At 58.6% G+C, this 15314-nt stretch overlaps 2 protein-coding genes across 13 annotated transcripts in view; one reads left to right on the top strand and one right to left on the bottom strand.

Moving 5' to 3' along the window:
* PISD (phosphatidylserine decarboxylase) overlaps window positions 1–4498 on the top strand; it is a 45192-nt gene extending 40694 nt beyond the window's left edge. For 3 of the 4 annotated variants that reach the window (XM_041729380.1, XM_041729381.1, XM_041729379.1), the window contains 6 exons: window positions 53–218; window positions 1463–1699; window positions 1873–2011; window positions 2205–2351; window positions 2501–2661; window positions 3196–4498. In XM_041729380.1, the coding sequence (XP_041585314.1) occupies window positions 53–218; window positions 1463–1699; window positions 1873–2011; window positions 2205–2351; window positions 2501–2661; window positions 3196–3420 (1075 nt within the window). In that variant the 3' untranslated portion in view covers window positions 3421–4498. The remainder of the gene's footprint in view (window positions 1–52; window positions 219–1462; window positions 1700–1872; window positions 2012–2204; window positions 2352–2500; window positions 2662–3195) is intronic. The other variant, XM_041729378.1, reaches the window with a different exon arrangement.
* Window positions 4444–15314, bottom strand: part of SFI1 (SFI1 centrin binding protein) — a 97584-nt gene continuing 86713 nt past the window's right edge. For 7 of the 9 annotated variants that reach the window (XM_041729370.1, XM_041729369.1, XM_041729376.1 and 4 more), the window contains 13 exons: window positions 14983–15059; window positions 13885–13987; window positions 12643–12739; window positions 9845–10005; window positions 9315–9389; window positions 8599–8673; window positions 8280–8456; window positions 7943–8202; window positions 7076–7180; window positions 6753–6984; window positions 5089–5420; window positions 4793–4904; window positions 4445–4658 (listed from right to left, as the gene is read on the bottom strand). In XM_041729370.1, coding sequence (XP_041585304.1) covers window positions 4554–4658; window positions 4793–4904; window positions 5089–5420; window positions 6753–6984; window positions 7076–7180; window positions 7943–8202; window positions 8280–8456; window positions 8599–8673; window positions 9315–9389; window positions 9845–10005; window positions 12643–12739; window positions 13885–13987; window positions 14983–15059 — 1911 coding nt within the window. In that variant the 3' untranslated portion in view covers window positions 4445–4553. Of the gene's footprint in view, window positions 4659–4792; window positions 4905–5088; window positions 5421–6752; window positions 6985–7075; window positions 7181–7942; window positions 8203–8279; window positions 8457–8598; window positions 8674–9314; window positions 9390–9844; window positions 10006–12642; window positions 12740–13884; window positions 13988–14982; window positions 15060–15314 lie in introns of all 9 variants that reach the window. The other 2 variants (XM_041729371.1, XM_041729373.1) reach the window with 2 other exon arrangements.

Below are 15314 nucleotides of genomic sequence, written 5' to 3' on the forward strand. Positions count from 1 at the left end.
CCTCCCAGCCCCTGACCGCTGACCTGGCCATGCATGGACATCTGCTCTGCAGGTTGCACTTCCCCCAGCTGGCCCTGAGGCGGAGGCTAGGACAGTTGAGCTGTATGTCCAGACCTGCCCTGAAACTGCGCTCCTGGCCCCTGACGGTCCTCTACTACCTCCTGCCCTTCGGTGCCCTCCGACCGCTCAGCCGGGTGGGATGGAGGCCCGTGAGCAGGGTAAGTGCACAGGCTGTTGGCCCGGCCTTCACCCCTCCCGACCCCTCCCCCAACCCAGGACACAGAAGCGGAGGAGACATTTGTCAGATTGGAGGTGATGGGGGTGCTGAGCCCTCTGGGACGGTCACCCTGACGGACTGGTTGGTAGCCTTGAGGGCTTGCAGTCTATGCTGCCTGTTTTCCTTGCCTGTATTTGTGTCATTTGGGGGTTCTGCTTCTGGGAGGAACCCATGCTGGGCATTCAGAAAATGGTGTCTGATTTCCCATGTTCAGACAGAAGAGAGCTTAGGGGTGATTTTGAGAAGAGTGCAAATTAATTCCTGGATACCAGGGGATGATTTTGGAAGGCCGGGGCCTGTTTGCGCCCCTTTGGTGTGGATGGACCTAGAGCCCCAGGCAGGGCTGGGGAAGGGCTGCCTAGCTCCCTGGGGTCTCTGGGCAGGCTGACCTCAAGCCAGGACCCCTGGGCTCCGATGGGTGTCAGTTGGGAGGAGTTTGGGGCACCACTCAGTACACTGTAGAGGTGTTTAAAGTTGGAATGAAATTACCTTTACACCCTGGGGACTTGATGTCTAGGTCGGGCTGACAGCCGCAGCCACTGGTTAGAGGCAGGTCCTGCTGTGGTGGTGGCACCCGAGGTTTAAGAGGCATCCACTTCCAGGTCTCCTGGCCCTGAGAGTTTGGCTGGGGGTGCCAGCAGACAGCGGCAGGGAGGTGGGGGGAGGCCAGGGGGCCGATTCCCCTCTACCTCCAGGGAGTAGCCCCAGGTGCACACAGCTCGGTGGCCAGGCCTGGAGTGCCGGCTCTGGTGACAGTGGTACTGTGCACGCCGTAGTCCCTGACCTAGTGTGGAGGGGGTTCCTCTGCGTCCTGTTCAGGCCAGAACATGTGCTCTGGGCTGTAGGCTGGCCTGTGTACCCTTTGGGCCACAGCCTCTCTGTGCAGGTAGCAGAGCCATTGACACCCTGCCTTCCTAAAGAAGGGAGACCGTGCTGGCATTCCCCCCTTGGGGCCTGGGACTCTTGCTACTGGACCAGTATGTAAAATGACTGAGGCACCTGAGTTTAAGCAACTGTGTCAGTCTTGGCCAGTACTCGCTTTGTGAGTGTTTAGGAAGCTCAGTCTGGTTCCTAGTGGGAAGCAACCACATCACAAAGCCATCGAGGGGTGCCTAGGCCTCCCGGGGCAGAGGTGTTGGGGGGCATGCAGGCCGGTGCGCTCACCTGCCCGTTCGTGGCCTGCAGGTGGCCCTGTACAAGTCGGTGCCCACGCGCCTGCTGTCGCGGGCCTGGGGCCGCCTCAACCAGGTGGAGCTGCCGCACTGGCTGCGCCGGCCTGTCTACAGCCTGTATATCTGGACCTTCGGGGTGAACATGAAGGAGGCCGCCGTGGAGGACCTGCACCACTACCGCAACCTCAGCGAGTTCTTCCGGCGCAAGCTGAAGCCGCAGGCCCGGCCTGTGTGTGGCTTGCACAGCGTGGTGAGGCCCCACCCTGCCCTGTGTTCCCTCCTCCAGAAGTGGGATTCTTACCTGGGCCTTTGGGAACCTGTCCCGGCAGTCTCCACGGGTGGCCTGGCCCGTGGGTCCTCCTCCCAGGCTGGGCCCCAAGTCCCCCTGCCTCCCTAGCAGCAAGCCTTTCTCGGCCCTTCCAGATCAGCCCTTCAGATGGAAAGATCTTGAACTTCGGGCAGGTGAAGAACTGTGAGGTCGAGCAGGTGAAGGGGGTCACCTACTCACTGGAGTCCTTCCTGGGTCCGCGCACGTCCACAGATGACCTGCCCTTTGCACCAGGTGGGTTGCGGCCTGGTGGTGGTCTTGGGGCCCTGTTTTGGTGTGGCTGGGCTGGTCGTCAGGAAGGAGGATGGGGGCATGGGGAGGAATGGAATGGCCGCGTGGAGCTTTGGGGCTCCTGGAAGCCCACGGGGAGGCTGCACAGGCTCAGGCACCCATCTGAGAGCCTGGTGCTTGTGTCTGCCTCCCGCAGCCACACCCTGCGGCTCCTTCAGGAACCAGCTGGTCACTCGAGAAGGGAATGAGCTCTACCACTGTGTCATCTACCTGGCCCCTGGGGACTACCACTGCTTCCACTCTCCCACCGACTGGACCGTTTCCCACCGGCGCCATTTCCCAGGTCGGCCAGAGGCTCCACGTTCGGGGTGCAGAGGCCAGAAGGCAACTGCTTTAGTCTGGCCAGGTGTGGGCAGCAGGGGGTGGACGTAGGGCTCCGGGGGAGCCTGGTCTCCCTGCGGGTGGGAAATGGCAGTGTCCCTGTCCCCATAGGCTCCCTGATGTCCGTGAACCCTGGCATGGCCCGCTGGATCAAAGAGCTCTTCTGCCACAACGAGCGGGTGGTCCTCACTGGGGACTGGAAACACGGCTTCTTCTCGCTGACGGCCGTGGGGGCCACCAACGTGGGCTCTATACGCATCTACTTTGACCGGGTAAGCAGAGCCAGGCCCAAGAGCTGAGACACGTGGGGTTCCCCCACCCCCTTCCCCATGGAGCCAGGTCCGTCGGTACTGTGAGTTCTAGAAGGGCACGTCCCCTGCCAGGCCTCATTCTGTGGAGTGGCTGCCCCAAGGAGGGGCTGGGCCCTGGGTTCCCACTCTGCCAGTCCCCATGCCAGATGTGCTGTTACTTGCTTGGCTAGAGATGGCTGGAGGGGGAACCCAGGGGGAATGTCAAGCTCAGGGTGGAGCATAACGGATGGGAAGGGCGGCTGGTGCCCGCCCTTCTTAGTGGCAGCTTGCGACTGCCTCTGGCCAGCTCTGGGTGCTGGAGGAGATTGGGGTTTGATTCCTCTGTGGCCCCCATGTCCTAGTTCACAGCTGGGTCTCAGGACTGTCTTGTTAGACTTGGCTTATGGGCCAAGTCACTGTCCCCAGCTACCTCTCCAGGCTGGGTTGGGGACAGGCAGCAGAGGTGTGTTCCGAGTCCAGGAGCAGACTCCACACTCTGCCCCTGACCTCCTGCAGGACCTGCACACAAACAGCCCACGCTATAGCAAGGGCTCCTACAATGACTTCAGCTTCGTGACCCACGCCAACAAGGAGGGCATCCCCATGCGCAAGGGCGAGCACCTGGGCGAGTTCAACCTGGGCTCCACCATCGTGCTCATCTTTGAGGCCCCCAAGGATTTCAACTTTAAGCTGAAAGCGGGACAGAAGATCCGGTTCGGAGAGGCTCTGGGCTCACTCTAGGGCCTCCTTCCTGGCAACGGCTACTGAGGGAGCTTTTTCAGACAGAAACGGGAGGGTCTTTTAGGAGGAGCCTCCACGGCTGTCTGGGAAGGGGACAGTCTCAAGCCTGTGGGGTCCAACCAGGCAGGACCTGGGTGACTGCTTCCTGCCGTCCCCGAGGTGTAGATGAAGTCAGAGTCCCTGTTGACCCTGGACCTACGTCGTTCCCTCTTCCTACCCTAAAAAGAGAGAATGTGCAGGCCAAGATGATCTCAAATTCCCTTTTGGAGATTTTTTAACCTATTGTATAAATTGGAGACCCTACGTCTCCTGGCTGGATGTCCCGTTGGTCTTGATTTCTGTTGTAAGACAGAAAAGTGGTTATGTGTGTTCTTGCTGCTCTCATCATTGCTTTCCAGCCTCCCCATCTGCCTCACCTGCACCGACTGGGCTGTGCTGCCCCCAGAGCAGCACCATGTGGCCTTTAACACAACCCTTTCTGTTCCCAATTCACCCACCCTGCTCGTTTGAGAAAAGCTGTCTCTTTGCACTTGTGGCTGAACACATCATCCTTGGCTCCGCCAGCATCTTCTGGGGGGGACACCATGGCATGGCGCTTTACAGGCCCCAGTGAGGGACTCTCCAGAGCTGGCGAGTCCTCTTTCCAGTGGCAGGACCAATTACTGAGCCCCCTGAATGGTGTCCCGAGTGAATGGACAGGCAGGTAGTGGTGGCCTAGGAGGGGCCGGGGGAAGCTCATCCTCCCCTCCTACCCAGACCTACAGAAACATGGTAAGTTGCTGCTATTGATTCAGGGGCTGGTGTTGGAGGCCAAGGAGCCTTGGTGTATTGGGAAGGGGGGGCAGGTCAGTGCCTACAACACCTGTCCCCAGGTAATAGGTACACAGTCCTTAGGGAGCCGCTGACAGTGGGGCCAGGATTCAGGTTTCCTGGGGACGCTGTGAATTTCTCCTGCAGGAGAAGCCATTTGAACTCTTTCAACTGTATCAGTAGCACAGTATTTTTGTATGAAAAGTAGGAGACTTCTGAACAGTAATTCATTTAATTGCAACATTTTGAAATAAAAAAATAAAACTCATCGCAGCTTTGTGTTCTGTTCCTGGAGGTGGGCTGAGGCCTCCCGGGGGCAGTGACTAGCACAGAGCCCGCCGCAGGGCCTGGACACGGGCGATGCAGGCGCGGATGGGCTGGCGCTGGGCCTGGAGCTCAGAGGCCAGCTGCTGGATCTGCAGCTCCACCTGGGGACGGGGGGGGGGGGGGGGGGGGGGGGGGGACGGGGACGGGTGGGGGGGGTGCCGGCAGGAGGCTGAGATGAGACAAAGCGCGGGGAGGGGAGTGGAGAAAGCTGTTCCAGGGCTGCCTACGGCCTCACCTCCTGTAGTTCTTCCTGTACCTGCTGCTCTGCTTCCTGGTCCTCAGGCCTGGGCTCCTCCTGGCTCAGCTCCAGCCACCTGCGCAGGCTTCTTGCTTGCCGCTGGCAGGACCTGAGGGAGTGAGACACCTGCTGCTGGCCTGGCCGGCCCCTGGCAGCACCTCCAGGGGAGGGTGGCTGTGTTCTGTCCTCCACCACCCAGCTCAGCAAGCAACTTGGGTGGGCCCAAGTTGCCCAAGGATACCCCCACCCCAAAGCCAGCTGTGGGGAAACAGCTGGGGTTTTCTGGGTCTTACGAGAGGTTCTGCTTCATGGTCTGGTAGTCCTGCAGTTGCTGCTGGATGCTCTCAAGCTCAGCCTCCAGGTCGTTGTGGCCCACGGTGATAGGAGAACAGGCTTGATCTTGACCCCCCTCTCGGCTAGGCCAAGGCTGAGTGGAGGGAGCCCAGGCACCAGGAGCGGCCCGAGTGCTCGCAGTGCTGACAGGCTTTGGGTGCACACCCATGGTTCCAGAGCTGCGCCCAGTGCCCATGAAGTCCCCAGGAAGCAGCAGGCGGGACTGAGGGACACTGGCTGGGGATGGTGAGGCCTGAAGTGTGAGCCCAGGGGTGGTGGGCTGTGCAGAGGCCTGGAAAGGGAGGACGGGTGAGCACAGAAGCTGGGAGGAAGGCTGGGGGAGGCACCCAGGCTGCCCACTGCAGGGCGTGGGGAGGTGAGGCTGTAGGACTTGACCTGACCAGCTCACCCAGTCTAGTCCTGACCCCTGCCCCTTTCTTCAGACCCGACACAAGGGAGGAAGTCCCGAAGGAGCCCAAGGTACACCCCTCACCTGTGCAGTCTAGTCCCACCCCTGCTCCAGGGCCTGGCTCAGCACCTCTCCAAGCAGCGGTTTTACCCTGACCCTGATCTGAACCGTGACCCTGCACATCAGTGAGGAAAGGTGGTCAAAGGCAATCATCCTGGTCAGACCACACATCTACAACCCTCCAGTACCTTCCAGTGACACTGACCAGCTCCCCTCAGCACCAGCTCTTGGCGTGGCCCAACCCTGCCGCTGTCTTCTCTCTGAGCACGTGGGCCTCCTTGTACCACCGTGCCATCCCAGCCTGGACTCCTCCACCTGGATGTCACCTGCCCCAGGGAGCCACCGCCCCTTTCCTCCCAGGTGACCTCTTTGGTTCCCAGGAGTTAACCTTCAGTGTACATTGCAGACTCTCTTGCTCTCCAGCCCTGACTTGCTCTCTGAAGGCCACACTCAGAACCTTGTTACTTTATCTCATATTTGACAGGCTCAAGACAGACTCTCCAGGCTTTACCCCAAACAAGCCCTTGAGCCCCCGTCTTCCCTCTTACAGTAAAAGAACTCATTATTCCTGGAGTTCCTCAGGCCATAAACCCAGGAGCCATCCTGGATTCCTTCCTCACCCTTATCAGACCCATCGGAGCAGGTCCTGCCTATTCGGCCTCCCACGATGGGATCTGCCCGCACCACAGCCACCACCTACTCCTGTCTCCCAGCACCTGCTGGGCCATGGGTGCAGAGCGGGCCAAACCAGCCCACGATGGGATCTGCCCGCACCACAGCCACCACCTACTCCTGGCTCCCAGCACCTGCTGGGCCATGGGTGCAGAGTGGGCCAAACCAGCCCCCACCATTTCCTACTTTTCTTAAAATCCAGATGCTTCCTCAGGGCCCGCAGGACCCTCCACGGTCTGCAGTGTCTGGGGCTCCACCTCTAGGATAGAAGCTTCCCAAGTGGGGGCCTGGGCAGCCTTTCCATACCGTGTCCCTAGGACGGAGGCACCACCTGCATGTGGTGAACGCGAGTGCCTTCCCTGCGCCCTCCGGCGCGGGTAGCTCTGGCAGCAGAGTTCAGCTGTGGCAGCAGCACCGAGTACCTGAGGAAAAGCACCGAAGGCCCAACCAAAGAATGACCCCCAGGTGACCAGGAGGACTCACCCTGGCAGGTGCTTCCACTCCACACGGCATGAAGGATGAAGGGGGCAGCAGCTCTGGGCCTGTCTTTAATGTGGGGGGCAGCTTCAGGCCAGGGCGACCCAGCAGGGCCCTGGGCTGGGGTGAAGGGCTGCTTGGGACCAGTGCCATCCAGGCCTCTGGTGGGAAAGGCCTCATCAGGGAAGGGCCTGCTGGCCAGACCGGGCCTCGGTCACACTCCTGAGGTGCCTCAGACCTAAGCAGGAGGCAGGAGCTGGTCAGGCCAAGGTCCCCCCATGAGGAGCAGGAAGGAAAGGAGGCCACCCACCTTAGCCCACACAACATACCCTTTCCCCCTGAGGCTGCCATACCCCTGGGGCCTCTGGCTCTGCACAGGCTCCAGCAGGAAATGTGGACGTCGAGGCTGCTTTCTTACCAAGCGGGTACCATTTCTGGGAAGAAATGCAGGCCTGTTCTCCCAGCTGCCTAGGGCATCCAGTCCGATCCCTCCAATCTTACAGGGAGACTGGCAGCCAGAGAAGGAAAGACCCTTGCCCCAGGTTGGCAGGTGACCTGGGGCACCACGTGGGGTGGGCCCGGCCATACAGAACGTCCGGTAATCCCAGTGAAGTGAGCCTGATGCCATGGGGGATGCCTCACCCACTCATTTGACCTCGACAGCAAACCAGGCGACGGAAGTGCTCCTCCCACATCAGAGGGGGAGCAGCATCAGGGTCAGGCCCTGTCAGGGTCGGATGGCAAGGAAAGTGGAGCAGGCCAAGGCGCAGGCCAGTCCTCCGCCCCGCTGGGGACCTCCGCCAAGCTCAGGCCATGCTGGTCGCTTGGGGAGCGGACAGCTGCATCAGCCCGGTGTGCGGGGATGGACCAGGTCACAAACTGGGGTTTCCTAGAGGGAGCCCGTTTCCTGGCTGTAAGGGGCAAAGCAAGGAGACTGGCGGGTCTGGGGGCACGAGGGTGGGGGCTGCCCTGTAGCCTATTCCTTTTTTTTTTTTTTTTTTCTTAAACTATGTGTTCTCCCCGCCATGTTCTGCAGTAACAGGCCAGGGTCCCTTCGTTGGGGCCTGATGAAATGGGAGGGATAGGATCCTGCTGGAGAGAGGGATCCATGCGGCTCAGCCATGACTTCCCTCCTGTATCGGCCAAGTTTTTGCTCCAGGCCAAGAGGAGCAAGAGGCGAGGGATGGGCTACTCACAGCTCTAGAAGTTGGGGGTCCCCAGCAGCCAGGGACAGGCTGCCCAGAGCCCCCCAGGGCACATGAGGATCTCCTGGCCTCCTGGTCTCCAGGGTAGCATCCCCAGCCCCAGCAGCAACACAGGTGGGAAGGAGACTGTCAAATGTCACTCTCCTGCGGGGCATGGTGGGTGCGGGCCGAGGCTCCTTGCCTTGGCCCAGAACCTTCTGTTTCCAGAGCATGGCACAGCGATGGACTGCACGGTGGAGACTGTGAGCCGCCTGCAACAGGCCTCTGGTCAGGTCATGCTGTGTCCCACCTGCTGCCCGTGAGGAGGGGTGGGGGACCCAGGGCTCACCTGCTCCTGCTGCTGGGCGTGCAGCTGCTGCCTGAAGGCCTTCATGCCGCCTGCGAACCGCAAGAGGCGAGTGGCACCCTCCCGGAGGAGCTGCTGGTGGTAGGCCTGCCCGGCCTGCTCCAGCCGCACCTTCTTCCTCCGCCTTTCCAGCACAAAGCCCAGCCACGCGGCCCACACCTCCGGGGAGAGGAGAAGATGAGGTCTGGTTCTCTGCTTAAGGGTCTCCCCGGGGCTGTGCCCACCACCCACCCTGCCCTTCACAGGGGCACAGTCCTCTCCTGGGAGAGGCAGGGGTGGTGGCGAGTGGAGCGCCCATTACCTTTGCCTGTAGTGAGAAGGACCAGAACCACAGGGCCCGTGCTGTGCCCTGCTGCTCCCGCCTCCTGTTTGCCAGCTGTGGGCCAGACAGAGAAGATGATGGGAATCTTGCCTGCAGGGAGGCCACTCTGACCAGGACCAGAGACCCTGTTCAGAAAGGTGCTGTTGCCCTCAGCTTGCAAGGGCCCAGCGCTGCCTGGCCCTGAGGCCATGGAAGGTGATCCTTTGGGAAGATCAAAGGCAAAGAGCCCTGCGTTGGGGGAGGGAACAAGGGGAGCCAGTGCTGCGCTCACCAGACACGTGCACAGGAAGGTTTGCTGCTGGGTGTCTTATCAAGTCCTTGGCAACGACTTAAAATGCATTTCATACTAATTTTTGAAATATTACCCTAAAATATATTTTAATGTGACACTGCAGAAACAGGGCCCTGAAGTGACCTGGACTTGTACCATCACAGGTAGAAGGAGCTGGCAGTGTTGGGAAATGACTGGGGTTGGGGGAGCCCTGGGATGAGGGTGGAATTAAAAACATTAAATGTGGGGGCGCCTGGCTGGCTTGGTCAGTGGAGCATGGGGCTCTTGATCTTGGGGTCAGGAGTTTGAGCTCCACGTTGGGCACAGAGATTACTTAATAAAAATAGTTACAAAAAAAAAAAAAAAGTTAAATGTGGGTTCAGGAGGCAGTGGGAGGGGGAAGGGGCTTCTTGCTGGCTCCCACCTGTTGTTTCCATTGGTGGAAGCAGGCCCGGCTGCGAGTCTGGGCCAGGAGCTGGGCGCCCTGCCTCTGTAGGAGCTGGCGAGAGGGCAGTGAAAAGCCATCAGGGCCCCGTGTCCCATCACCTGGGAGCAGCTTCGGGGTGAGAGGCTCCAGGCCCAGAGAACTGCCCCCCTCACCCTGCCTCCCGGTCCCCAAGAGGAGTCTTAGATGAAGCCAAGGGCCTCTTGCACTGGGCAGGAGCATCTAGGTGACTCTGGATGTCTCCCAGCTCTGACACCCCATGGTTCAGAATGAGCCACATTTCTCTGCTGGGCCATCTGCTGCCTGAGGGAGACCCGACCCAGAGGCCAGCTTCCCTTAGCCTTCCCAGAAAGGCTCCTGCAGCCTTGCGGCTGCTGGACCCCAACCACCCAGCACCCATCCTGGTGGTCATGGGTTCTGGCAGAGAGCCCTCCTCTTCCCCAGGTGGTGGTCACCGGGCCCGGAGAGCCCCCGCACAGTGGCACCTGGGGAGCAGCTGCCTGCCTCACCCGCTTCCTGACACAGCCGAGATGGTGCACCTTCCACCGGGCCATGGTCTGCAGCAGCAGCCGCCGGCCGTGATGCCCAGCCGCCCTCCTAAGCTGGACTTTCTGCTGGGCCGCCCTCTGGCCTTGGTCCCGCCAGCGTTGAAACCACGTCCTGAGACAGCCTAGGGCAGATCAGAGTCAGAGTTTGCTCTTTAGGGGGGCTTCTACAAACCCATCTAGAACGGTCAAGGTTCAGAGAGCTGAAAAGGCCATGTGGGGGTAGAGCTGGATGTCAGCCCACGCTCAGTAAAACCTCCACGTGTGGACAGTGGACACACTGTGACAACAGCTCTGGCCACCTTCAGTGGCTGTGAGCATGCAGGGGGCCGGAATCAGTGCTGTGGACTACTGTGCTCCCGAGGGCCTGCCAGAACCACCAGCCTGTCCCCGGTGGCCGGGTGTCACAGCGGCCTGAGGAACAGTGGCTCACAGGACACTGCTGGGCACGCATATGAGAAGACCCTCTCTCGGAGGGAGTGGGGAGCACGGCCCTATTTTGACAAAATCAAGGCTTAGAGAGTCCAGGCAGCTCAAGCCTGGCCTGGGAGGAGGCACAGCGTCTGCGGGCCGTGTCTCATACTCTGTGCTCTGCAGGCAGGCAGGGGCTGGCTACAGCATGCATTCTGTTTGTGTCACCAGATTCTCTCGTGAGGGAGGGTAAGCACTTTCTTCTGGTTTTTTGTTTCTTGGTTTTTTTCTTTTACATTTTTCCCTTTTCTTAGGCCCTGAGACACATTTCTTTTAGAGACAACAGAAGAGCATTGCTACCAGTGCACTGATGCCAAGATGGGGTGTCCTCTGGGACCTGCTGGAGGGGGCAGAGGAGGAGAGTTCACATGCCTGGAGATGAAGCATTAGTACCAAGTGCTAATAACTTCCTGGGTACTGCTTCACGTGTGTCTATCTCACTGGATCCTTATGACAACCCTAAGAGGCAGGTACTGTTATCCCTATTTTATAGACGGAGAAACTGAGGCACGGAGAGGCCTTGCCGAGGTTGCACAGCCAGCATCTGACCCCGCCTGTACTAGGCACTCTGCTGAATGTGTCTTCCAACATGTTACCCTGAGCTCGTCCTCCCCCAGCACGCAGCCTCACCCCCCAGACTGCCAGCGTGCACCTGAGACTCGAGGCCTCAACTAAGCCCAGACATGGTTCCCCAGGTACTGAGCGTGTACCTGCTGTGCACTGAGAACCCTCTGTACCACCTGTAATGGACACAGCAACCCCAGGGCCCCCCTTCTACAGAAAGCTGCCTTCCCCTCGGTCCTGTGAGAGAAGCAGCTCCAGGCTGCACCCCGGGCCTGTCACCTCTAACACCCACTGTGGCCACATGACCCCCATAGGCAAGGCCTCTATAGCGCTGGATGCCAAAGCTCCGTCCAGAGGCCACAGGATGGCCTGAAGCCCTCCACTCTTTCTTTTTTTTTCCTCCACTTCTTTCTTGGGAGTGAACTAGAAACACAAGCACTGGTTTCTGAGGTCCGGGGGTAGTGAGAGGACACAGAGACGCACATTAGGGGTGGAGGAGGTGTGGGATGTTTGACCCCAAGGTTCCATCCAGAGCAGAAAGGTGTGTTTATCAACACAAACACTGCAGTCAGAACCAAACCAAAGTTGATCAATTTCTGTCCTGGAACTAAACAACTAAACCAACAACTTGAAGTGTTTTCCCTACCGTCTGACTTAAACCACTTCTGTTTGTTTTCATTTCCGGTTGTATTTTCATTTATTCTAACCCCTGGCTATGCCCTCGGAGTGCCAGATGCCCCATGGCAGGGCCATGTGCCTCAGTTTCCCTGCATCAAATCTCTGCTCCTGTCTAGACCATCATCCCTGGGCTGTTTGTGCAGCAGGGAGTCAGACTGCCCACCCAAGGCCACTGCTCCCTAGACAGATCAGGGCTCGGCCACACAAGGAGGCAGGACCCTACATGACGGCTGAGAGGAGAAGCAGCAGTCCCTAGAAGGACCTTCCCATCAAAACCACCCCACCCTCGACTCCTTAAGAATCACTTTTTAGGGTGGCCCCCGTGGCTCAGCGGTTTAGTGCCAACTTCAGCCCAGGGCATGATCCTGGAGACCCGGGATCGAGAGCCATATCAGGCTCCCTGCATGGAGTCTGCTTCTCCCTCTGCCTGTGTCTCTGCCCTTCTCTCTCTGTTTCTCATTAATAAATAAAATCTTTAAAAAAAATCAGTTTTTAAGTCTCGTTTTTTTGCATTTGAATATAAACTGGTTGACCACTGGCTGGGATGAGAATGCTCACCCTCTCCCAAACCCAGAACCTCATCCCGAACTCAGAATTGATGTTGTTTGGCAAGACGGTCAGTGCAATCAGCAGACTCCATCTGGAGTAGGGCGAGCCCTTCATCCAGGAGGACTGGGGTCTAAGAACAGACACGGATGCAGGGGAGACAGCCCTGTGCCCGCAGAGGCCGCGGCTGGAGGGATGTGTCTGCAAGCCAAGAGGTGCCCTGCTGGTGCTGTCAGAGGCTGGAAGAGGCAAAGGCAGCCTCCTGCTCTCCGGGCTTCACAGGAATCAAGGCTCTGCTGACATCCTGATTTGAGATGTGGCCTCCAGAACACGGAGAGAGCAATTTTGTGTTGGTGGAAGCCTCCAGTCCACGGTACTATTATCTTAGCAACAGGAAACTCACACACGTGAGAAGAATACAGAGACTAAGGGGAAGCAAATGGAACACAAGACAGTTCTGTGTCCTCACGCTCCTCGCCCCAGCAGCCAGGAGCTCCGCTTACCCCTCTCCAGCACCTTCTGGGCCTCCTCGATGGCACAGTCCTCCTGCTGTCGGTAATATATCTGCACTGATGCAGCCTCCTGCCACTGCACCAGGACCTATGGGGCAGATGCAGAGCAGAGAGTGATCACGGCACATCCTGACCTCCCGGGACACCCAGATCCATGGGCAGCTCCTCATGGAACAAGCCCAAGCAGTGACACGGCCCTCACACACATTCTGGGACACGCCAGCCTGCCCCACAAACCCCAGGCAATGGACCAAGGCCCCAGTTCCCACAGGAAGCCCAGTATCTCCTTCTATAGGAGTTAAACTTCCTAGCAGGCCATCGAGAAGTCAAGTCACCACGTGGGCTTTTGTTCTATTATCATTTGTTAAACAAAATTACAGGCTATGTGCATGCAGACTTTCAAACTGAGACACACACAAAATCACACTCACAGAACCCTTTAAAAAGAAGCTACGCAGCTGGGGGACACCTGCTTCCCAGGCACAAACTCCATTGCCTGCAAAAAAGGCCTCCTCCCTCTGAGCCCTGAAGCCAAGCAAAGAGTCCTGACCCTCCTTCCAGGGCTTGGTTTGGAGCCCTCTGACAACAGTCTGGGCCTTGACTTTATGTCACTGTTCCTCACCGTCAGGGGGCTTCAGAGTTGTCAGGCCCGGCCAGGCCTTTCAGCAGGTGAACTGCTGCTGTTCAGAGCTCTGGGCAAAATGCTTTTTTCTAAAACATTCCCAGCTGAGTCTTCTGTAACACTCTTTCCCACAGCCATGTCCCGGCATGCCCTCTCTCCTCTACTGCATAGGGCAGGCCCCACTGTGTGGTGGCATTTGGGGGCCACTTCCCAACAATCTCCTGTTCCTGGGATTTCTACACTTTTCAGAAAGCCTCTGCAGCTGCAAAACTGGCCATGGTGAGCAGGAGTGAGCATCCTCTTCTGACAGATGAAGAGACCAAGGCATGCTTAGTTTGTCCCAGGGGATATTTCACATGTGTAGAAGTATTGGTTCTAATAATAACCAGCTTGCTCACCATGTTTTTGTTTCAATGGATATTGGTTCAAAATTCAGTAAACAAACAAATAAATAAAACCTGGCAGCTCCCACGGGCGTATGTATGTATGGAGGAGGGGGACTAAGCCCGTTTCCTAGGTTCCCTGTTCAGTGCAAATCTTTGGTGCCGCTCCCTCACAGGAGCAAGGTCCCAAACCCTCCTGGGTGACCAGCTGGGCTCTTCGTGCCTCACCTTGGAACACAAGGTTCGCCTGTAGTGAGTGCTTGCTCGGGAGGTTTGCTTTGCTTCATTCACTTGGGCCAGGGTGTTCTCTCTCCAGCGACGGAACACACTCCTGCAGGAACACAGGCCCAGGGGCTGGGGGTGACACCAGTGCAGAGAGACAGTGTGAGGTTTCTGTGGATTCCTCCCAGTTTTTCAGCTCACTCCTCAATCAAACGCAGATTCCTCATACCTAAGGATATCAGTCTCACCAACAGCCGTGTTTACGCTGCCGTGGACACTCGACACATGGTAGGTGAGCATCTGCTCTGTGCCAGGCACCGGGGGAGTGCTGGGGGCACTGTGCTGACAATACCAAATACCACAGCCTGGCACAGGTATATGCCGCAGGGGGACATAGAGCAGTGAGCAGGTGGGGGGCGGCACAGGGGAGCCGTGCCATCATGAGGCCCAAAGAGATGGAAGGTGGCAAAAGGGCGCCCCAGCCTCAGCAACACGCTTACCACATAGTAAGTTCAGTTATTCCCTCTCCAATTTATTCACTGAGGGGCTGGATGGGCACTTCCCTGAAGGACGGTGAGGTGTTAAGGCCACGAGGCCTGCCACCCACTGGAAGTCTGGCATATACAGTATGCTGAACAAATGGGGGGGGGGGGGCAGAATGAGGGCGGCCCACTGGGAGGAGGGAGTGCAGAGCCCAGTTTAGCAGGAGCTGGATGGGCTCTGATGCAGCTGGAGCTGGAGCTGGAGCTGTGAGCGGGTGAGACCTCTGGGTCTGCCTCTGGGTCAGTGACAGGCCTGGAGAGCCAGGCGGGGAAGCAAAGGGAGTTACTGCAGCTCTGGAGCGGGAGACACTGCATCCTGCAGGGGAGGGAAAGGGTCTAGAGGAGCGAGACAAGTGGGAGCTGTCACAGAGGTCCAAGTGACAACTGCTGCCCCAAGGCCCCACTCCATACACAGCAGCTTTGGAGAAGCCAAAGCCACACTGGGAGCAGGAGGAGCCAGGCTTGCACTCCCTCTAGCCCTGGTCCGGATGCCCCGACCTGCCTGGGTCTGGAGCATGTGCCCCGTTCCTCAGGCAGGGCCCAGAGACGCTGGGAGACTCACCGCAGCAGCCGCCTCTTGTGTTGGCTCTCCCTGGCTGCCACCTCCTGGAGGATGCTCCGCACCTGGCTCTGGTAAGTCTGTAGGAGACCGAGAGGACTGGAAGCCACCCTGGGGGCCATGCCACTCCCTACTCCCAGGTATGCCTCACAGGTGTTGTGATGCCCAGAGCACCCACCACACGGGGGCACAGGCCAGGAGCACCAAGTCCCAAGGCTAGAAGAACACCTGGACAACGGGGAGAGGATGGTCTCGCTAAGTCCTCACCTAACAAGTCAAGCCAATGGGCTCCTGGACAAGGGGCCACTTTGATGGGGAGGCTGGTACTCCCCAGA

The sequence above is a fragment of the Vulpes lagopus genome, chromosome 14 (assembly GCF_018345385.1).
Source record: "Vulpes lagopus strain Blue_001 chromosome 14, ASM1834538v1, whole genome shotgun sequence".
Lineage (NCBI taxonomy): Eukaryota > Metazoa > Chordata > Mammalia > Carnivora > Canidae > Vulpes > Vulpes lagopus.